The sequence below is a fragment of the Suricata suricatta genome, chromosome X, assembly GCF_006229205.1.
Source record: "Suricata suricatta isolate VVHF042 chromosome X, meerkat_22Aug2017_6uvM2_HiC, whole genome shotgun sequence".
Taxonomy (NCBI): domain Eukaryota; kingdom Metazoa; phylum Chordata; class Mammalia; order Carnivora; family Herpestidae; genus Suricata; species Suricata suricatta.
In genome coordinates, this window is record NC_043717.1 from 72,225,677 (window position 1) to 72,250,088 (window position 24,412).

At 42.1% G+C, this 24,412-nt stretch overlaps 1 protein-coding gene across 2 annotated transcripts in view; it reads right to left on the reverse strand.

The window, feature by feature from the left end:
• MORC4 (MORC family CW-type zinc finger 4) overlaps window positions 1-19,224 on the reverse strand; it is a 51,582-nt gene extending 32,358 nt beyond the window's left edge. For both annotated transcript variants that reach the window (XM_029929993.1, XM_029929994.1), the window contains exons 1-7: window positions 19,008-19,224; window positions 18,813-18,885; window positions 12,373-12,505; window positions 6,805-7,022; window positions 5,248-5,395; window positions 1,937-2,069; window positions 1,452-1,616 (exon numbers count right to left, since the gene is read on the reverse strand). In XM_029929993.1, coding sequence (XP_029785853.1) covers window positions 1,452-1,616; window positions 1,937-2,069; window positions 5,248-5,395; window positions 6,805-7,022; window positions 12,373-12,505; window positions 18,813-18,885; window positions 19,008-19,109 — 972 coding nt within the window. In that variant the 5' untranslated portion in view covers window positions 19,110-19,224. The remainder of the gene's footprint in view (window positions 1-1,451; window positions 1,617-1,936; window positions 2,070-5,247; window positions 5,396-6,804; window positions 7,023-12,372; window positions 12,506-18,812; window positions 18,886-19,007) is intronic.
• Between the last annotated feature and the right edge of the window lie 5,188 nt (window positions 19,225-24,412).

Sequence of the window (24,412 nt, forward strand, 5' to 3'; positions counted from 1 at the left end):
TGAACTGAGGGTTGAGGGGGAAGGGGGAGGGGGGAAAAGAGGTGGTGGTGATGGTGGAGGGCACTTGAGGGGAAGAGCACTGGGTGTTGTATGGAAAACAATTTGACAATAAAATATTATGGGGAAAAAAAAAGAAAAGAGTGTAAGAAAATACACCCAAATACCATCAGTGGTTTAAAAATTCATAAATAATCAAAAAACATGTCTTAACCCTTGCTGGTTGCTCAACTGGCTGCTAGGTAAAACAAGAGGCATAGCTAGAACAACACAAATCCACACAATCGTAGTTGATGCCTGAACAACACGGGTTTGAACCTGCACCAGTCCACTTATGCACAGATTTTTTTCAATAAATATACTAGAAACATTTTGGAGGTTGGACAATTTTTAAAAACTCACAGACAAAAATGAGCTGTGTAGCCCAAAAGTACCAAAACACAAAAAAGAAAAAAGTTAGGTACTATTGTAAGAATGCAATTACAGTATCACGCAAAATATGTTAACTCTATGTTATCGGTAAGGCCTCCCATCAACAGAAGGCTATTGGTGATTAGATTTTGGAGGAGTCAAAAGTTATACTCAGATTTCCAACTATGAAGGGGGTAAGTGCCGCTAACTGCCACACTGTTCAAGAGTCAACTATATAGCCAATAAAGTCTTGTTAATCATACAAAACATAGTGAAAGCAACAGCATGAAGAACAAAATCATTCTTAAAGGTAAAAGACAATGGATAGTCCTGTTGTATATATTTCGTGGGAAGAAGTAAACAAACTTGGATAGATGAAATAAAGTAGATTAAATAAAAAATGAATAATGATGTGTTTTCAGCAAGTTTTATTTGATTTAAAAAACCAAGATAAGAGAGTGATAAAGACAAAGGGGAGACAGAGAAACTGAAAATTTCCTAAAAACAAACACTGAGAATTCTTCATGTCTGAATGAGTCAAGTTAAAATTTACTTTTGTTACTGATTCAAAAAATGATCTCCAGGGGTGCCTGGGTGGCTCAGTTGTTTAAGTGTGTGACTTTTGGTTTTGGCTCAGGTCTTGATCTCATGGTTCATGAGTTCGAGCCCCACATAAGGCTCTGTTCTGACAGCTCAGAGCCTAGAGCCTGCTTCCAACTCTGTGAATCCCTCTCTCTCTCTGCCCCTCCCCAACTCACACTCTGTTTCTCCCTCTCTCTCAAAAATAAATATGAAAAAAATATTTCTTATGAAAAAAGAGATTTCCAAAATCTCAGGATGCTGTATGATTTTAATAATTTCCAGGGGATTTCTAATAAAAAAAAACTGGTATATAGATTGGCATTTAAGAAATACCTTCTAAAAATAAAAAAGAAAGAACCACCACCTTAAAGAATATACTGTAAAAGGGTTAGTATTAGACCACAGTTTTAATTGGAAAAGGAAAGGCTTTTGTTCTTCTATGCCAACTTAGAAATCTAATCCTGAAACGAGAAGGTCAACTTCACATGTAAGGATACTGTGAAGGTAGGTTTATACAAATCATATCCTACATTGGCCAGGCTCTTGGCAATCATCTGGGTAGTCACCTTCTTTTGACGCAGAAAAATTTTCATTCGTGGCTTCATGTACAGAATACCACAAAATGCCTATAGAACAGTGAAGGGAAAATTACTATTTTATGACATGGCCAATTCTACCGACACTCTCATAAAACACTGCTAGTGACTGAGGTCTATTCTGGGTAAAGAGCTGGCTTAGGTTCTATACTTTGTTTATGTCAACCATCACACTCAAGTGCTATTGACTCCACTAGCTAAATTCGGTAGAGACCATGATAAAGGACTCCTAGCACAGAGCTAAGAAGTAGTCATCTTTACATAACTACAGTGAGAGCCTGTCCTATAACGTTTTCACTTTACAAGAAAATCTTACCTCTCATTGTTGAAGAAGAGCCACCCTCACTCACCCGTAAAGAATATTCTGTTTTTGGCAGCTCACAGGTAACACCGCCAGTCTCTTTTTCTTCTGTGCCAAAATCTGATACCAGGATGTCATACTGATCTGTATCAAAGTCCAACTCAGACTTTCCATCTTTATTTCTGGGTAAAAGAGACAAGTACCAATCTAACAAATATTAGCACCGAAGGACAAAAATGCACTAGGAACCAGCGAGAAAAGAAACAATATGAGTCAAAACTCAGATACCTATATCTTTCCCCGACTACCAGTGCAAAAGAACTACAAATTACTTGGTTTGAAGATGACACAATTTTGAGAGGTATTCCCAGTTTAAACACGTTTACTGTGTTTCATAGAAGTGGTGATGCCAACTACAGAAGAAAAGAAAAAAAAAGGGAAGGCTGTCAGCTACCCTCACAGTGGGGTCTTTAAATATCACAGCTTTCTGGGTATTGCTGGGTAGGTCGCTCAATGTCATCTTCCCCAACTAAGGTAATAGACGAGTGAATCAAAACCCACTTCTTCTAATTTCAGCAATAGTATAAGGACCAATGAAATACCACGATTTCCAAGATCTAATCCTATTTCTTAGAGGGGGAGAAAGGTTCCTATATCAACAGCATATATCTTCTAGTCCTCTAGAATATCATTTATGGAATTATCACTTAAATATAATATCACCTTTCATACTGATAGTTTTTCTTCTCATAATCCTCTTTGGGGTACTTAGCTTTGATCCGTTCCAAAACCCTGGACTGTATGTACCACTAATAACATTCAGGGTAAAACACAAGACCCATCTTTGTTCCTGGAAAAACCTCAAAACATATGATGGGTTATAGATAAAACCTCTACTATCAGAACTATAGCTCCCAAAGTGTGTTCAGTGGAACAGTAGTTCCCCCAAATACTCTTAAATAAGAAATAAAGTAGTAAGGGTTGTATGACTGAATAAAATTGAGAAACAATTCCTGGTTCTCAGAGCCACCTGAGGCTCTAGCGATACCTCCCTCTCATACTTCAGGCTCCACAAGCTCAGAGCTGCTGTGCTGAAAATGTAGCTCTCGGGGCGCCTGGGTGGCTCAGTCGGTTGAATGTCCGACTTCGGCTCAGGTCATGATCTCATGGTTTGGGTTTGTGGGTTCTAGCCCCACATCGAGCTCTGTGCTAACAGCTCAGAGCCTGGAGCCTGCTTCAGATTCTGTACCTCACTCTCTCTCATACCCTCCCCTGCCTGTGCTCTCTCTGCGTCTCAAAAATAAATAAAAAACATTTAAAAAATTTTAAAAGAAAATGTAGCTCTTTCTTCAGACCTGGACCAGAGCCATTATAGTATGTACCAAGCCCACTTGACTGTAATAGTATAGTCTGGATTTTCCAGTATATTCCTGATCCCTGCTAGCTCACCCCACTATAACACATACTCTGAGGAGGTTCCCTGTCCTCCCTGTCCGTCATCATTCACCATTCAAGGAAAAGAGGTCTGGGGGCACCTGGTGGCTCAGTCAGTTAAGCGTCCAGCTTCGGCTCAGGTCATGATCTCATGATTCGCGGGTTAGAGCCTGGCGTTGGGCTCTGTGCTGACAGCTCAGAGCCTGGAACCTGCTTCAGATTCTATCTTTCTCTTTCTCTCTGTCCCTCCTCCACTTGCCCTCTGTCTCTCTCAAAAATAAACATAAAATTAAAAAAAAAAAGGAAAAGAGGCCTCGAGAAAGTTTTGTTTTAATTGGTTAATACCGCATAGTACATCACTCTCTTAAACATTTTCAATGCAACTTGAAATAATATTAGCATATTAAAGGCTTTAAGAAGCACTGCAATAAAGCAATGTGGTAAACTTTGTGGAAGTCAGCCTTCCCCATAGTTATTTGACCATGTTATCTTTTATTCACATAACACCTAATATCATATGACTGAGAATGTGCAAAGAAACAAGTCTGCTTAATATGTATAAATCACTAGAAACACCTCAGGAAAATGATCCTTTATAATATAAATGTCATTACTAGAGGTTTTCCTAGTAGGATGCAGAAGATCGAAATTACCAGTATGTAAAAAATAACCTCCTTACTTTTTTCTTTTCTTAATTTTTTTAATGTTTTATTTATTTTTGATACAGAGAGAGATGGAGCATGAGAGGGAGACGGGCAGAGAGAGAAGGAGACACAGAACCGGAAGCAGGCTCCAGGCTCTGAGCTAGCTGTCAGCACGGAGCCTGACTCGGGGCTCGAACCCATGAATGTGAGATCTGACCTGAGCTGAAGTCAGAGGCTTAACCGACTGAGCCACCCAGGCGCCCCTACTTTTTTCTTTTTAATTAAAGCAGTCTATATAAACTAGCATAGGTTTTATATAGTTTTGCCCAGCTAAAAAATGAGGCAAAAGACTTGACCTTTCTAAGGAGAAAAGGAAGAATGAATACATCAGATAGCCTGTTCTATTACAGATACCAGTATCCCATCCGTTTTATATAAAAGGTTTCTAGATTTTTTTGTGGACTCTTAAATGTATTCCACTTGACATGGCCAGATTTAACAGATAGTGACGTATCCTAGAATATTTCCAGATGGTTTTATTAGCTCTGAATATATGACCTGAAGCCAGCCTCATCATAGGTCCAATTTATCTGCTTCAAAGATTTTCATACTTCTAATCCAGCTACTCTGAAAGCACAAATAAGAGGTCTTCATTTTTATTTTTATTTATTTTTTTAACCTTTATTCATGTTTTGAGAGACAGAGCATGAATGGGGGACGGGCAGAGAGAGAGGGAGACACAGAATCTGAAGCAGGCTCCAGGTTCCAAGCTGTCAGTACAGAGCCTGACATGGGGCTCGAACTCACGGACCATGAGATCATGACCTGAGCCGAAGTCGATCCTTAATCGACTGAGCCACGCAGGCACCCCAAGAGGTCCTCATTTTTAAAGATCATGTTGTACATTGTTATTCTAACTTCTCTTTCTCATATTTCAATTGTCAAATATACAAAATAACTATCATTATCCTATCTCAAAACAATGCCCATGAAGATGAAATATTTATATGGATTCTCCAGATCTTGGAATAGTGCTGAACTGTCTCCATTATTTGTGTCAATAGCCTCAGGACATGCATGTCTCCACTTCACCAAGCTCCAAGCTCCACATTTTACCAGTTAAGAACCACTATCACAAACTTCCAAGGAAGTAAATGCAAAATATGCAGTGACATGGAAATATGCGTCAAAATTTCTACTCTGCTTCTCTAAATAAGACTTTTTAAAACATGCTTCATCATATTACCTCCTATTTGAATCTATCACCCTGGAAATACTATACCTGCGGATGTTCCAAATGAGAACACGAGTGCCTTTTTTGCCTGGGATGGCATCAAACTGGGACAGCAGATCATTTTCGCTGTTGAAAATGGAATAGTTCAAGATGGCTTCTAGGCTGGGCAAGGAATCCTCGGTGATAATCATTTTTTGTAAAACCAAATATAGTCAAAGAAAAATTAATATCTTAAGAATATCTTTTTTAGTTGAGAAATACCACATCCTCTATTAGCTCTCTCAAACATTTTCAATGCAGATTAAAATAACATAAGCATATTAAAACCTCTTTATAATAGAAATTCCTTACTAGAGGTTATCAATTTGGATGATCTGCCTTTGGGGTTGCATGTTTAGACAAAACATGGACAGAGAGAAAAACATGAAAAGCACAGGCATTTTGGGGTTGCATATTTAGAAAAATATGGACAGACAGAAAAACATGAAAAGCACAGGCATTACTACTACAGAAGGAAGGAAGGAGAGGGGGAACATGGAGACAGGTTGTAGAGACAAACCCCAATCAGCTACCCCTGCAGACCTTACCTTCAAAAATACAATGTAAACAAAGACTATTTAACAAACAGATCATGGAAACCAAATTGACAATAAACTATAAAAGAAAAAAAAAGATCAAAGGCTGAAGTTTTAGACTCTCAGGGGTAAGAAGTTCAAACTTCACGGCCACACGGCTGGGATCAAAACAACCAGTTGTCTAATTAAAAAAAACAAACCTAGCTTATCTAGATGTAGCGAAATAAGCCATTCTGCAATCAGATAAGCTAATAGTTTCTAGGAGTGTGCAGCAAATATAGCTACCCTTAGGGAACAAACAAAGAAGGCCCTGGGAACTTTACCAAGAAAGCCGTGGGGTGGGGAAGAGATTATTTATATCAAATCTCCAAACAATGGAAATTTCTATACAATATAAACATTTCTAAGCTTCTATCAAGGGTACCATTATTTTAAAAGTACATAATAGCGTGAAATTCCAGTTAAATTTAAGACACTTGAATCTCTCTTTAAATAAGAAAACTTTTGTGGGTGCCTGGGTGGCTTAGTCTGTTGCACCTTTGAGCTTCCTACTCCCTTACTCTTGATTTCGGCTTAGGTCATGACCTCATGGAGGCCATGGTGACAGTGCAACGCCTGCTAGGGATTCTGTCTGCCCCTCCCCTGCATGCACACTCTCCCTCTCCCCCCAAATAAATAAATAAACATAAAAAAATATGAAAACCATCAAAAGCTAGATTTGAGCTTGAAGAAAAGAGGTTTCTATCATAATAGACCAGACTCATTTTTAAAAAAAAATTTTAGGTTTGTAGTTATTATTGAGACAGAAACAGAGCATGAGTGGGGCAGGGGCAGAGAGAGAGGGAGACACAGAATCTAAAGCAGCCTCCAGGCTCTGAGCTGTCAGCACAGAGCCTGATGTGGGGCTCGAAACCCACGCAGGAACCGTGAGATCATGACCTGAGCCCAAGTTGGCTGCTTAACCAACTGAGCCACCCAGATGCCCCCCGACTCATTTTTAACCAACATTCTCCATTTCCAGAAAGGATATTGTTTTGCTGGTTGAATGGAACAATTGGTACCATAACTGCCTGTGCCTGGACACATTCCAGATAGGTCTGTGATAGGAGTCCAACAGTGAGAGTACCCCCATTCTTGGTGAAGACAAGAGCATCCTTTCCTAGTCGCATGGAGCCTGACTTGAAACCATTACCAAAGACTCCGATGGGGCACTGGCTCTTCTTTATTACTTTATCTGTAAAGCCAAAGCTGTAATTACACAAGAAAACAGAAATCAGAAAAAAAAGAAGTTAGAAAGGTAAAAAAAAAATCCTAAGATAGGTGACAGAATGGCTTACAAATGCAAAAGACTTAGAAAAGGTCACTCCTGCTTTCTGCCTTTTGTTATTTGTGGGCCAAACTATTAAATGGAAAACCTAGGAAATCACTATGGAGTAACAGCACTGATTCTCCCGTGTGCTTTGTGTGTACACAGACACCTCCACTACAGTGCAGTCACACTTTACAGATGTAAAGGTAACGGAGAGAACTGGAGAAGGCCACGGGCAGCTGCTTTTCTTGTGCATATAATGTGGTTCTGATTGCTAATAGTTAAGTCAGGGTAAGGTAGAAGGGGGGTTATCTCACAGTGCCCCCTAGCAAGGGTAACAGAAATAACAGTGGCACTGGTCAGAAGCACTAGACAGGGCATCCCCTAACCTGGTTACATCACCCTCTAGAGATCTGTAAGTCAGAGGTTACATATCTTAACAATATCAACTCTCTACCCAAAGGATAACCCTTCTAATTCTTACCCTCTGCCCCATCTGCTGAGACAGGTCACTGGAATGTGGCCAAAGGATAAAAATAGGTAGTTCTGTCGCTGAATATCAGCAAACAGCTGCAGTATAAAGTCTCTCTTATTTTATTAAGGGCCTTTCACTGAGTCACCTCAATAATCTCTGCAGCCAGATCCTTTCCCTTTCTTATATTCTCCATTCAAAACACACAACAAAATAACAGAAACAAAAAATAAAGACATGAAACCTAGAAAATGACCATTGGCTTCTTCATATGTCTTCTCTCACTATAAATAAAATGAATTTTAAGGATTACTCCCCTCCAGATAGACTAAGTGTACGTTGTACACTACCATTCATTTAGCAAATATTTACTGAGTACCTACTATGTGATGGGCATTGTACTAAGCACTGGAGACACAATTGTTAATAAAAAAAAAAGACATGATTCTTGTCTTCATGGTTTACAGTCTAAGGAAGGATTTCATGTATCACAGATTAGATGTTTCTCCAACATCAATGCAGTAGACCCTGTCTGCCACGGGTGAGCAGGTTGGCCTCGGCTCTTACTCTTTGGAGCAGTTTCCACTTCCTGCAGGTTGTGGTTTGTGCTTACTCCCTAAGAAACGGGGACTACCTTTTAATTTTCTCTTTCAAAGTGTTACACAATAATACCATCATGTCCTTCTAGCGTGGACACTTCACAGGAGCTCTGTATATCCTAGAAAGAAATCTAATCTAGGGCAGCAATTCCTTTGAAGACACCAAAAGATCACTGAGTTTCTGCAGCCATGGGCCTTAGTATGCCAGGAAATAAAACATATGGACGCTGGTAAAATTCAGGCATTCCTAGTCTTCTTGTGTGAGAATGGCCTAGAAAAGATGGCGTTGTTAGAAGGATTAAATAATGCACTGTGTAATATATTTTAATTTATAAAGTAGGATTCAAACCATAACTTTAACTCTAGAAGTCCTGAGAAACACCCTGTGCTATCTTCTACCTGAACTCCAGGCCGAATGTCATACCTAAAACTCAGGGCTCTTCTCATAAACAGTAATCTTACCTACCACACGACGTGAATCTATATGGTTGTCTGGACTTCAACCGTCTCTATACTGCCATAAAAGCTTCAAATTGGTGGTTAAGGGAAAGTGGTGAAAACAGAGAGACTATATTCAATCCCCTTAATTTCCCAGCCATTCCTGCCTCTTCTGCCATCTATCATCTCTTTTTCCCTTTGTAAAATATAAATCCTCCTCACGTTACTTAGTTTAGAGAGACCAAATGACTACGTAAGGCAGAGAAGATACGTAATAGCTCAAGGCCAGAACCACACATGGAAAAGGATAAGAAAACTGAGAAGCTCAGGATTTTGCCGTTGCTGTGACTGTTATCGGTCCACTTAACCCATCCCATGTGTTCCTTTATTCCATCTACATTCTCATGGCAGGTATTCTATTTAACTGAAATTTGCAGAATGCATGCCAGATACTGATCGAATAACTACCGAGTAGACAAGCCCTCACTACAAAGAACAGAATTGCAGGACTGAATCTTATATCGTCTGGTATAGCTCACTGACTTTCCAGACATCTCTTCGCTTAGACAGGTGGCTTCCTTAAGTAAGTCCTGTTCTACCCGTTCGTGTGAGAGGCAGCAGTGTTTACACACGGAGGGGGCTGGGGTGTCAGCTTTTTGAGTGGAATCCAGGAAGACAGCAGCTGGCTCTGAGTTCCTTAAAATATCAAGTCTCTAGAATCTGAAGAGAGAAATTTCATTTGAGACTCTGACCAATGAAACAACCCTTGGCAAATCCGTGGACATACAAAGGCAGGCACTGCTGTTTCCTAGACATACTGGTGAGGTAACAGGTAAGAGAAAAGAATGGAAGGCTGCTAAGTACAATGTTATTCTTTGGCTGCTGTGTTAGAAGAACAGACCTACTAGGAAATGCACTTCTGAGCAGAGGTAGCAAATCCATGGATCTGTGGCTGTGTTTAATCCTTGACCTTTGAAAGAGGTTTTCTACCTTGCTGAAAAAGGTAGCTGAACATACAGACTAGCTGGTTCACACTATCTCCAGAAGCTAAAGAGAATTCACCATGGACTTTAAAGGGATTTAATGATAGGCTTTTCCTTCTTAACTTGATTTTCACTGGGATTCTGTATTTATGAGAGAAACTGTTGCTGCAGTGACAGAACTATCTTATTAGCCTGGAAATAGGAAGGACGGGATGAAGAGTTAAAAAACGTGTATGGGAATATTACAAATGTTATAGGTCAAATAGAATTTCAGTGGGCTTGATCATTTTTGTAAAACTACCTCTATGATTATATAAAATATGTCCCTAATCAAATCCAGAAAAATGAACATTCTTAATAATTTCCAAAGCTGCCTCTAAAGTTCAATTATTTATAATGAAATTGTGGTAAGTGGAATCCATGGATTGGACTATATGAACTTTTAAATAAATGGGACCTTCTAGCTCATTCAAGTTTGTTTTGAGATACCATCACAAAATCTGGTACATACACTATATGTTAATCTGTGACTCATTAAAATCCCCTAAAATTAATTTCTTAAGTATGAAGAATAATTTCCCAGCTCAGACTAGTGGGAAACATATCTGGTGTGATAATGCCAAAAATGCTATTGTTAAATAAGTTTCTGCCTGTTTTGTTCTTTTGTTCCTTGGGGATGGGACAGAATTATGAATGGATGATACTTGTCCTTCATATTTCAACCCAAATGCCAGGTCCTCGGGGTAGCCTTTTTTTGACTCCCTGGACTAGGTTAGATCCCTCCACTATATATTCTCATAGAAACTGTATTCTTCCTTCACAGCACTTATCACTAGGTGAGATAACCTATTTAGTTGTTTCACTAGTCAATTCTTTTCTAGCATTCTCACTAGACTGTCAGCCCCTTGAGAGCAAAGATCACGTCTATCTGGTTCACCCCTTTATAACCAGTGAATTTCACATAGGCACTCAGTAAAGATCGGTTGCATGAACCTGGAACGAAAATTGTTGCAATTACTTTAAAACCATCCTTCTCCTTTCTCTTGCCTCGTAACTATAAGCACCAACTTTCATAGATGTGGTTCCACAGACAAAATGGAAGGTGGTAAGATTTGTTGGGTCTACTCTTTGACACCCATGTCACTGGTATAAAGTGTGGTGAGAAGGAATTACTAAAAAAAAATGTGGGGGCACCTGGTGGCTCAGTCGGTTAAGTGTCTGACTTGGGCTCAGGTCACGACCTCTCAGTTTGTGAGTTTGAGCCCTAGGTGGAGCTCTGTGCTGACAGAGCCTGGAGCCCTCTTCAGATTCTACGTCTCCCTCACTCTCTACCCCTCTCCTGTTCATATTCTGTCTCTCTCTCTCTCAAAACTAAACATTAATTTTTTTAATTTTAAAAATGAAAAAAATAATTTAAAATAAAAGAAAAAAATGTGACTTTATGGAGTGCCTGGGTGGCTTAGTCGATTAAGCATCTGACTCTTGGTTTTGGTTCAGGTCATGATCTCATGGTTCATGGGTTTGAGCCCCATATCTGGCTCCACAGCTGGCAGTGCAGAGCCTGCTTGGGCTTTTCTCTCTTTCCCTCTTTCCCTCTGCCCCTCCCCCACTCACACTGTTTCTGTCTCTCTCAAAATAAATAAATAAGCTTAAAAAATAGAAAATACGTGATTTTAGAAAACAAGCAAATACATACACAATTAGAAATGTTTTGGTTTCATCCCATCTAACATTGTATTTTTCTTAATGTAAAATACTAACTTTAGGAGATAAGAGCAATGCTAAAAATTAAAAGAGAGGGCCAACTCCATACCTTTACCAACATACTGGCCACATCTTTATCTCACTTCTGGAAGCTTTCCTTGACTATTCTTCTAATTATGAGGGTCTGAGGCACAAGGTACACAGACTAGTGAGTGGTAAAACATATTAGTTGGTTAATGCCCAAATTTCATTTCTTTTCTTTGATCAAAGAGATTTCTGATAAATAGGGTTACAAAATTAGAATACCTTTAAAAAGAACTACAACCAAATGAATGTTTTCTATTTTTATAGTTCAGAACCCTTTCCCTCCTCCACAGAACCCCTCTTCCATTGTTACTCATGCTTACACACTAGTTCAGGAAGCCACATGGAGAGTAATTAACCTCATCTGCTAAAAAAAGAAGAGGGAAGGAGTTGAGGAAACACTCATCTTTCACTGAGTGAAATGTGAAGATAATAAAGTACAAACTCACATTCTCAGCTACAAACCTTTTAAAGTAATTAAATGAATGGAGAGTGGCAATAGAACTCTCTAGCACTAGCTACAGCAGTCAGAAAAGGAAATTTCCTAATTTTGCAATTCTACTACAAAACCTTCGAAGATTATGTGTACGAATGCCTACTACATCTTTCATGGGGCTTGATTATACCCAGGCACGTTCATGGTTCGAATCCACAAATCATCCCAACTCTAATACTTCTGATCTAAGAGTAAGTTCAGTTTAGTATAAATTGGAGGAGGTCTCAGACCAGTGAAGGCCTTTCAGGTCTTTCTATTTGCTGTCCTCTGCTTAAGCTCTCCTCCCTTACCCCCTGCTCCTTTACCTGGTTAAATTCTACTACTGTCCATAAACTGTAAGTTCTGTGAGGAGACACAGTGTCTACTTCATCACCAGTGCCTGGCACATAATACATGATCAATAAATATTTGTTGAATGAATACAGGGAAACTAAAATATTTCTTAAAAATCCTGAAGCCTTAAATAGAGTTCATGAACTCAACACAAGATAAAAAGAATGAAGATGTGCTTACCTGAGCATTCGGTGTAGTTTATGAGGTGTCATCCCACATCCATCATCAGTAAAGGTCAAACAAGATTTGTTCTTGACCTCCTCGACATCTATAAAGACCGTCCTGGCGGATACATCTGGATCTACAGCATTATCTGCAAAAGGTAGAAATCTGTAATATTAGATCCCTTTTTCTATTACTCCATTAAAATTTCTAGTTCAGTCCCCAAGACAACAAAACTATCTGTTATTCCCTTCATGTGGATGTCCCCACGGGCGGGCAGGGAGTCCTAATGGTAGTGCGCTTACTAAGTTACCGGGAACAAGAGTCACCGCAGCAGATGGGGTTATGAAGCTGATTTCCAGATTTCATATAATGACTGGGCTGCAATCTGCCTTTCTCCCTTCACATTTCTGGGTCTGTGGGAAAAATAACTCCTATACACAAAGCATCTCGCTCCATTTTCATCTTATTACTTCTTGCCTTTTAGCCACTTTACTGCTCATGAACAAGGATAGTAAAGGGTGGCTATGTGGAACAGCTCAATGTGCAATTTTCATACACAGACGCACACTATACACAGTATAGTGTATTTGTAAACGTTTTATTTTCTACTTTTTGACATCACCTCCTCTGTTAAAGAACACAGATACTAATACCATCCATGTTTACCCCCTAAGAGGCACTGAAAGAGAAGTTCAAATTGAGACATTTAATTGCCGGGCTAGATCAGGTGAGGGTAACAAGCATACTTAGAAAAGAGTGATTCTGCTTAAGCACTCTGTAATAGTCTAAAAGGTGAAGCTGACCAACCCTAACCAAATAGAGAACATAGAATTCAAGCAGAAAAAAAAATTATATGGAGAGTTTTGCGATTCCTCCTGAGATAGGCCATCATAATGGGCTAATCATTTAAGACTCTGGAGACATCAGATACAGCCATAGTCTAACATATGTACCATGTCTACAACCGCAGGGGTGTCAATGTCTAGAGGCCACTTCTTTCCTTTTTTAAAATTTTTTTAATGTTTATTTATTTATTTTGAGACAGAGAGTGAGAGTGAGAGAGAATCCCAAGCAAGTTCTGCGCTCCCAGAGCAGAGCCTGATGCAGTGCTCAAACAAACAAACCTTGAGATGATGACCTGATCCAAAATCAAGAGTTGGACACTTAAATGACTGAGCCACCCAGGCGCCCCTAGAAGCCACTTCTTTTTGCCACAGGCACCAGTTTACATAACTGTCAGCCACTGACACATGTACTGCAAAAGTCTCATTAGGACTCACTAGCCCAAGTGGGAGGTTAGTGTGTACAATCTGTCAGATAGGCTCTCTAAGCACTGCTGTCCGTACTAGCTCTTTAATCAAGACGGAGACTTTCCCTTCCACCCCCCTCCCCTCTCCCTGGCATCCTATACTACCTTACCGATACCACATGGCTAGGCTGAGAGAGCCGGGAGGGGTCCTGGCCGTATACCTGTCCCACTACCACCATTCAAATCATGGGGTTTCTCCACTGGGAACATCCCTTACAAGCAAGAGAAGTATTACTCATATCAAAATATCTATTTTTATAATATTATTAACAGTTTCAGTTACAACCACTTAGATGTGTGCTAGGGCCATCAAATAAAACAAGACGCAGATCAATTTCAAGGGCCATAATGGCGTTGCCTGTGCCATTGATAAAAACCTTCACTGACTGTAACCCGAAAAAGTCTTAACAGCTGTAAGCCATCACCAATAGCCCCAGCAGGGAGTTCAGAGGTCTGACATATTCAATCTTTAAGGACTAGGTGGGGTCGAAGCCTTATGTCATGTGGTAAACCAAGTGGGCCAACTTTTGGCAGGAATTGGAAGTTTGATGCGCAATAGTGGCTTTATCAGAAATATAGTCTTTTACTTTGTGTAAGAGGCAGCAGTTTTTTCTTTAAATGACAGAAGGATTCAGCATTGGGAAGCTGCCCACATTGTTTCAAGAAACCACTTGGCAAGCAGGCCCCGAATTGTTATGGGACTTATCGGTTACTCTTGCTGGCAGAGAGCCAGGATCATGGAGACAGATACCTTTACCTTGTCAACCAACTGAGCATCATTTCTATTTTGCAAACTTTGAACACAGGAGGAAGTTTTCCTAACACTTTATGAACATTAGGAGTTCAAACACATCACACCTATCAATTCCAAGGTCATAGAACAATGCATTCAATGAATCAGCATGGGCTTCTCACAAAATCACTTTGACTTCTTTTCTGTTTACTGCACATTTTGCCCAAACTTTATTAGATGCTTTGTTTTACAGGGACATATCAAAGAGTTTTAACACAGGCACTTCAGGGGTTACAAGGTAGCTGCCAGGAGCAGCTAGATGTTTTATCTCCTTGGCTAGAGGCTGCTAGAGTCCGGTGTGGGAGGGGGGCACATGAGGCCAGGGTCAGCTCCAGCAGCAGGGAACAAGACAGTGGCAGGCAGCACTTAGCACAGATTACCCTTATTTTCTGTTCGAAGTGGCTTTCCCTTGGTCTCAACAAATGACATTATAATAGTAGGTCAGCCTCAGCAATTGATCTTATAAGAATATAGCACCAATCTAGTGGGTAGTTTCAATCTGACCTCTTGCTGTCTCACCTTCCAAAAGTTTATCAACACATAGCACGGGCTATCCTAGCCCCACCCAGCCAATGCACAGGTAGGACAGTGAGAGCACCCCTGCTCCCCTCTCCCTGCCCACCACTCAGGCAAGAGCAGCACTACCAGACCCTGGGATGTCTTAACCCACAACGTGGCCCAGACAATCTTGTGTGCTAGCAAATCCGAAGGAGTCTTGTCTCTCCTAATCTGGCCCATGCTACCCTGAGTGAGAGAGAAACCCTACCTCTACCTCTCCTTGCTCCTACCGAGGCGAGACTGTGAGAAACCAGATCCCAGGGAAATCTGTCTTATGCCTTAACCTGGTCCACCTGACCCCTGGTCTTCTAAAAGAAAGCATCCTACCTGAACGAAGCCTCATATCTCATCAGAGCCTGGGAGGCAATGAAGAACTGAACCATGACAGCCTCCCTGGGACAGATAAGATGATAAGTGGGAGGGGACTTTGGGGGTTGCACTTCACAAGCCTCCCATCTGCTCCTGTTCCAGGAGGATGACCTATATGGATTTCTGCAAAGTCGCCCGGGCCAAGCTGCTGCCCTACAGACATCCTGCATGTATCTAAAAGCATTCTTGTCTAAAATTAAGGCCATTACCTACCAACACAAGCCTATCCTTCCTCTGTTCCATAAACAGTAAAACCTTAGATTGCAAGTAATTTGTTCTTCGAGTGTTCGCAAGACAAGCAAACATTTCTAATCAATTTTAACTTGATAAATGAGTGATATCTTGTAATACTAGCACACGCCGCCAAACATTACATGATCACAACTGAGCCAATGGTTCTTGAAATTCGCTTTGTTATGAGTGCCTGGATTATAAGCATGTTCCCAGAATGAATTATGCTCACAAAGCAAGGTGTGACTGTATGTATGCACACACAAACACATACACATATATAGCACCAGCATCCAAATGACCACAAGTTTGAAATTCCAAAATCCTGGTTTGTCTCTCATTCTCTCTTACCCCATGCATTTCTAAGCTCTCCCCCATCTTCCTATTTCTGGTCCCACTGTCAGTTTCTTAGTTTACAGAGTGTATTCCCCCTCATCTGGATTACTATATTAACCTCCTAACTAGTCTCCCAAGGCCATGTCTCTCTCTTCTCCAAGCCATCTTTTACCCGGCTAAAAGATTAACTTTCCTGCAGCACAGCTCTGCTCATGATTTTCCCCTGCTGGAAAACTTCAAACTAAAAGGCCCAATACCTGGGCCTCCCAGTCACATCCTGATCCTAGGCCATCTTTTCTAACCTCATTACCTACTTGGTACTTGGAGCAAAAAGACCTGGGCTTGAGTCCTGGATCTGCCACTTATTAGACCTGCAGCCTTGGAAAAGTCCGCTAAGTTCTTTGAGCCACTGTATCTTTATCTGCAGGACAAGGATAATAAGGATGGTAATGACAGTACTAATATTAATTATAATAAGGCCATGGACTTCAGAGGGTAAAGGTACAACTGTATTTGTGAAAGCTCTTTATTGGCTTTCTAAGGACTAAGGACCGACAGGTTTTTTTTTAATGTTTTTTTTTTAATTTTTTATTTTTGAGAGAGAGAGAGAGAGAGAGAGAGAGACAGCATGAACAGGGGAAGGTCAGAGAGAGAAAGGGAGACATAGAATCCAAAGACCGGCTCCAGGCTCTGAGCTGTCAGCACAGACCCTAACGCGGGGCTTGAACCCACTAACTGCGAGATCATGACCTGAGCTGAAGCCAGATGCTCTAACGACTGAGCCACCCAGGCGCCCCCTTTTTTTTCAATGTTTTTTAAAAATTTTTTATTTTTGAGAGAGAGAGAGAGAAGGACTGACAGTTTTGACCACTTATAAACTCCCTGCTCTAATTAAACTCAACTAGTATTCTTCATGCCTTTGTTCACGCAGTTGTTCCTTTTGCCTTGGAATGCCCTCCCCTCCACACATTCATATCCACATGTCCTGATCCTTCAAATCTCAGCTCAAATGTCACCTCCTCTACAAAGCCTTTCCTAACCCTCCTCTTCCTAGTGAGCTGGAAGACGTCCCTCCTTCCTCTGAACTCCCCCAGCACTTGAGGTGTGGATCTTTGCTGATGCACCACTTTTTGGTTTGCTGTTATACAAAGCATAAGCTTTCTGGGCGTGTTTTATCTCTCCCTAATAGAAAAGGGAGTCTGTGTTGTCCTCATTTTTGTACCTACCACGGTGGCCTTGCCCACAGTGTATGCTCAATAAATATTCACTGCATGAATTATTCACTAGAAAATTAATGCGTAAACGGAGGAGAAAACCCTATTAAAGGAACACCTAAAATGAAAGCTTTGGGTTACCAGTTAACACTCTGCTCTCGTCTTTTTCCTAGTATTAATATTACCACAAAGAGTTGTGGTTTGGTGTTTAAAATCTGGGTTTCCATATTAATATGTGCAGGCATGTTGTGTCTATGTAGAGAATGCACATACACACTTGCGCTCATTAGAGACATCTTAGGCCAGGCTTAAGTTCTTTAATTGAATGTTTAGAGAAAGATAATATAGTATATTCAAAATTACAAACAGAACACACACCTGTAAAGTTCGGGACACAGTACAGCATAGGTATGTATGGTTTTGCACAGTGCCACTGTGAACAAATAACACATCTCTGTCTCCCATCTCTCCCTAAGTAACTTGCTGCTTTTCCCTCTTTTTTTCTCTTTTGTACATTACATGCACAGAGATCTCATTCCACTGTACAGAACTTCGCTCAAAGCATGGTGCAAAACCTTAAAGATAGAGTCCCTATTCTCTAGGACTCAGAATGTATCAGTGTCACTTTTCCCCCCTGTTCCTTCGTAAGAACAGTCATACATAATGTAAGCATTCTTGTTATGGCCAAACTAATCCTCAAAGTTCTCTGTCACCCTAAAGTTCCCTGTCACCCTTCCAAACAACTCTCCTGACCCTTCTGCTGCCCACTGACTTCTTGCTCAAGGCAATGCACGCTGCATGGTCACAGCAATTACTTAAGTAGGGGCTGAGGCCCATCTGGCGAGCTTTGAAACCACTTTCAAGATTTTGTTCCAGGCTACCTTGTCCCATAAAAGTCTCTCCCTTCTTTCAATTTCTAAAACATTTACAGTGTGCTCTGTGTGCTGCGTGTGGTCCGGGAATGCCTTTCTTCTTTGCTTTCCACACAGTATTTAGCACACTACTGCAAAAGCTGATGTACTTGGTTTCAAGGGATCAACTGAAAACGCTTTAAAAGCAAACACTGGTGGAGCGAGAGGTTAAGTGTTCAGTATTCATTCCAGCGGTGAGGGCGCTCGTGGACCACGGACCCAGCCCTCCGCAATCGCATGGAGCCAAATGCACTCGTGTCATCTCTTAAGGGATGTCCCATCATTCCCGACTCCCTGGTCCCAAAAGCTGAAGAACTCCGTTTTCCAGACCTTTCCTCAGGACCCCACAGGGTCATCGGCAATGCCTCTTTGCTAACTTGGCGCCCTCCGTCGGTCGCCAGTCCCTGCGGAGCCCAGCTGCCTCGGGGCCCTGTATTTTTATGCATCACTTTTTGATTATTAATTAAGCTATCCTAAAGTACCTGGAATATCACGAACCAGAAAGAAAACGCACACGGGAGTCCTAACTCTTCGGGCACACCTTGTTTCCTCGTCGCCCCCGCCCGGAGAGACAGCCGCCCCCTCCTCCGCCTGCGGAGTCCGGGCGGGTCCCGACGCCCCCACTCCAGCCCTGGCCCGCCCCGCGCAGCTCCGCGCATTCCTCTCGCGACCGCGGCACCACGTTGGCACAGTTGCCTCGGGCGATCGTGGCCAGGCCCGCCCTCGCCACTCACCTAGCAGCTCCGCGATGGCACTGAAGGGTCGCGTGTGGCTGCTGGAGTTGCTCTGTAGGTAGCGGGGGCTCATCTGGGGGCGAGAGAAGGTCCCGTCCCGCGTGAGGCCTCGGCCCGCTGGGCCCTCCCCGCGCGCCCCCCCGCCAGTCCCGGGGCCCGCGCGCGCGCGTCCTCCCCCTCGGGCCCCCGACCTACCGTGCTCAGGCGGATCCCAAAGGCCTGCGGGCCACCGCCCGGCCGGGCCAGCCCGCTGCCCAGCGCTCCAGGGCCCGCGGGGGGCCCTCGGTTCAGGAGCATTTTTTTGGCCGCCACGATACTCGTTTGCTGCCACCGGACTCCTCGCCCGGCCGTCCCGGAATGGCCCTCACTCACTCTCCCCCGCAGCTAGCGGCTGCAGTCCGGGTCTGGCCCTCCCTGGTTCCCACCCTCAGCAGGCGGGGGCGGGGCGCGCTCCAGCCACCTGTCCTGGGAGGGAGGAGTACGGCCGGCGGAGCAGAGCGGCGGCGGCCCCGCCCTGTCAGCACCTCTCCCGACCCGCCGACTGCCTGCCGGGGCGGCCTCAGGGCCGTACAGAAATATGGCGACCTCCTGACCGCCGCTCCTTGATCCCCGCCCCTAATTAATTCTTGGCGTTTGCCATAGGCCAGGCCGCCGAGCGGGAAAGCGCGGGGGTGGGGGTGGGGTGCGCAGGGAGGGGCGGGAATGAGGCAAGAGGAGGGAGAGGGCGTAGGGATTTCTGGAACAGAGTCCCAGTTAGGCTGCCTGACTAACGGGCAGGATAAGACAAGTCTTACAAGTTCTAAAGACTGCAGTTTTGCTATCTGGGAAGATAGCAGGCTAGCGTGATGGGAAAGCATTCTGAATCCTCTGCCTCCAGTGCCTCCAGAAGCATCCAGAAATTTCTGGAACGCAATTGGAAAATCATCTTAAAAGCTTTGCAAGTGTGTGTGTGGAGGGGAAGGCTGTTTATAAAAGAAAAAAAAATGGAATGCACTTAAATGCTCTAAAATACGGGATTGGTTAATTAATGGAGTGCTCATGAAATGGAATACTATGCAGATCTTAAAGGCCATGTTTGTAGATGAATATTTATTGATGTGGAAAATATTCATGAAGGGATTAAACAAGAAGTTAACAACATATTGAGTAACGTGATATCTTTTTTATTGGAAAAACAAGGACGTATATGCATATATATTCATGCATACATAATACATATGCATGCATATACACACAATGAAAAACACTTGAAATGATGTATTCCATGATATCTCCAGGTCTGGAACTCTAAATTTGTTTTTTATTTTTCTTATTTATATTTTCTAATTTTTGTGCCACTACACATAGCTATTTGATTATACAAAAAATTTTTAACGTTTATTCTTGAGAGAGCAGGAGTGGACGAGGGGCAAAAAGAGAGGACATGTGACACAGAATCTGAAGCAGGCTCCAGGCACTGAGCTGTCAGCACAGAGCCCTAGTAGGGCTCGAACCCACAAACTGTGAGATCATGACCTGAGCTGAAGACAGATACTTAACCATCTGAACCACCCAGGCGCCCCAAAATATTTTTAATTAAAAAAAAACGATAACATTCCCTGGTATGGAGGCACTATAATTTATTTGGCCAGTCCTGTAAGATAATTCAGGTTGTTTTCCGTGGTGGGTTTTTTTTTTTTTTTGACTACACAAAAAATGCTGCCTCAGACAGACTGCTTCATCTATAGATCATTAATTTCTGGTACTATAATTTTTACAGAATATTGCTGTCTAATAGCATGTGCGTGATTGACTTTAATAAATACTGTTAGATGGAAGCAGTTTTACCTCCGTGCAAGTCAGCTGTTGTGCGATACTCATCGCACTACATATCTGATCCTACTCTTTTAACTCCTTTTTGAATAAAAAATAGTATTTCTTTAATATTTTAATTTGTATTTCCCCGATTACTGGTGATACTATCTTCTCAAATGTTTATTGTACATTTGAATTTCCTTTTCTATAAATGCCTGTTTATATCCACTGAGCATCATTTTCCTCCCACTGGGTTCTTTGCATTCGTCCTTTTTGTTTTTGGTATCTTAAAATTTTTGTTTCAAATACACAAAAGTACAGAGAATGATATAATAAATCTCCATATACTTATTATTTGGATAAAAAATTATTAAGACTTTGCCATACCTGCTTTATATATTTCTTTTTCATTTCTGTAAGCATTTTAGAGCAAATCTCATATCATTTTACCCTATATACTTCAGTGTCCTCTAAAACTATGGACACTTATCTAAAACAAATAAACAAACCATGATGTCACTTTCACACTAAACAAAATTCATAGCAATTCTTCAATGTCCTCTAGTTCCAGTCCATATCCTGATTTCCTCAATTATCTCAAAAATATACCTTTTTACATTTGGTTTGTTTAAATCTAGATCCAAACAGGATGTACACATCGCACGTGGGATTTGTCTCAAACCTACTTTAATTTAGAACAGTCTGACTTGCTGAAGAAACCAAGTCACTTTTACTGTTGAATGCTGTACATTCTTTCAGGTGTCTGTTTGCTCCTTCATGTTGTCACTTAACCTGCTCCTCTTGTTAAAAGAAGTGGAACTTAGCTATAAATCATGAGTTGGCTCTAAAGCCTTCGTTAGATTCCAGGACAAAGGTTTTTTTTGAAAAAAGGAATGCTCATAGACGGTGCTGTATACTTCCTGTTATATCGCATCAGGGGGTACATACTATCCAAGACTTGGTGGTAGTCAGTTTGATCAGTGGGTTCGGGTGGAGGCAGCCTGAATGTTCTACCATAAAGTTTCCCATCAGCATTTTACTTTATGGTTTCATCCATCGATATTCATCGTCTGAAACAAAATTGCATTGGGGCTACAAAACAACGATTGACTAATCCCATAATTTCTTGTAATGTATTAACTGGATCCTTCTGTATAGAGCTTACTGTCATCAACCATGGCTTTTTGGTTACTCTGAAATACAATTCATATAGGAAGGGCAAGATAAGTGCTGAATTCTTTACTTTCAATTGATGACTTTTACGGTCAAGAGATGGTACCTGTGGCGGCTACTGTGATAAGCCAGCCCATCTCCCATCTTTAAAAATTTTTTTAATGTCTATATATTTCTGAGAGACAGAGAGACAACATATGGAAGGGGCCGAAAGAGAGAGGGAGACACAGAATCTGAAGCAGGCTTCAGGCTCTGAGCTGTCAGCACAGAGCCTGATGTGAGGGTCCAACTCACAAATTGTGAGATCATGATCTGAGCTAAAGTCCGACACCAACCCGAGTGAGCCACCCAGGTGCCCCTCCCATTTCAATAAAGGGCTTTTGGGCCCATCTGCTGATAGCACTACAGGCAAGCTGGCTTCAGCTCTTATCCCCTTTGCCCCAGGTACAGAGTGGCATCCCTCAGGATCACAGTTTTCTGAGGCAGCCCACAGACCTTTTTGGTCTGACCAAAAAAGGGTTTGTATAAAGTCTTGACCAACTCAGCCCAACTCTGGATAATCCTGAAGGGTCATTCTAACTCCACATCTCTCTGTGGGGTCTGCTAAGACTGTTTGGGCCTATGGTGCAGGTTTACTTCCCCTCTGCCATCACCAACTTCCTTCCATAGATGCTAATCCTAAAGACACCTCTTAGCACCCTATGTGCTATCTTGGAGTCTGCTTCCTGGGAAACTCAAATGATGAAACTTGAAACTATGACTTATCTAAGAAATTGGCGCTTAGATGGGGTTGGGGAGCTAGGTCACTCACTGCCCAGTTGGCAATTAGGACCACATCACAGTTAGCCCCTTGCCACAAGGTGGCAGTCCTATTATTGTTAAGATCTTCACCAGGTGGTGAACCGGAATGGTATGCTGGTAAAAGGAAATCTAGGATCTGGTGTGAAATACCAACTGTTTGAAAAATATGGGGAAAATAGTAGCTTTAAGACGAATAGAATTCAGTGGTTACTGAGCACCAAAGAAGATTAAACTTCCAATGGAGACAGGTTTGCTATGCCCAAATCAGAATGCTTCCTGTTAAAGAATAGGACCCTGACACATGGGAATATCTAGACTGATACCACCAAAGCCTTGAATCCCCAGATTTCCCTACTGAATTGGGCCAACTTCCCTACTGGTAATCCCACCTTCCAGTTGGAGATGATGAAGAATTTCTCCTCCACAAAACGATGTGTGCACTACCTTTCCCTATTGGCCACTCGGCCTATAACAAGGGTTATGGCACAGCATGAACATGCTAGGCCTGATAAGGGAGGAAAGTGTCTATGCCCCTATGAAGCTCTAAAATCTAGCCAGGAGCTGGAAGAGTTTGCATGGAATTGGATTTGGAGGGTGCTTGATCAATGGAGCTAGACTCTTGGACAAAAGTGAATTTATCAATCTGGGAACATTTTTCTGGAATATAGGATGTGATCCCTGGCATGGACCACAAGAAATGGTGCAAACTCACTACTGCAATGACTCCTACAAGTACAGAAAAAGTGATGATCCATGCTAAGTGAGCTTGAAATGCCAGCATGGCTGTGGCAATAGTGGAAGAAGGAATAAAAAGATTCAGAAGTGAGCATACTGGAGTGGATATACTAAACAAGATTGGAAAACTAAACAGAAAGGCACAGGATACAACACTTAACAAAGATGAGGAATGAACTGGTAAGAGGGGCACTAGCACCACTAAGAAGTTCAGTGGTAAAGGGGCGCTTCGGTGGCTCAGTCAGTTAAGCTTCGGACTCTAGGTTTCGGCCCAGGTCATGATCTCATGGTAGTGATAGTCAGTCCCATGTTCAGCTCCATGCTGGGCATGGAGCCTGCTTAAGATTCTCTCTGTCTCTCTCTCTCCCTCTTTCTCTCCCTCTCTTTCTCTCTCTCTACCCCTTCCTGCACTCTTTCTGAAAGAGAGAGAAAAAGAGAGAAAGAGAGAAAGAGAGAAAGAGAGAAAGAAAGAAAGAAAAAGGAAGGAAGGAAGGAAGGAAGGAAGGAAGGAAGGAAGGAAGGAAGGAAGGAAGGAAGGAAGGAAGGAGGAAATTCAGCAGTGGCTCTCTTCCACAGATTAGGCCTGGCAATGGAGTGGTAGCGGTCACTACAGGCCTAGGCCCATGAGAGAAGTGGGGATTGTAAAGCTCTGAAACAATAAAGGGCCTATGGTTGACGGTAACCATCAGAAGTCAGATGGGTACAACTACCCAAATGAGTGGCAAGGTTGGAGGAGGAGCCAGAGAGCCTGAAGTGCAATTATGGAAATAGAATATAGCATCCCTGGAGGAAGAATAGATGCACAGATACAATAAATGTCCATTCTGACCAGAACCCTTATATTTCAGATCAGGCGCATTCAGGGTGGTATGGCCGCAGATGCCAGCGGCTAACCCTTATATCTGGATGGGGCATTCCTAACTTTCCTTGCAGAGTGACCCACTGCCATTTCTTGCTCTCGGCAAGTCATGGCATTTTAAAAGCCCTGTTTGGCCCTCACTGTTATTTGACTCAAGATTTGGAACTTCTAAAAATGCCCATTTACTGCTTTCTTCTAAGGTATGTGGTCTACATCTCTCTCGTTCGCTTTGGGCACT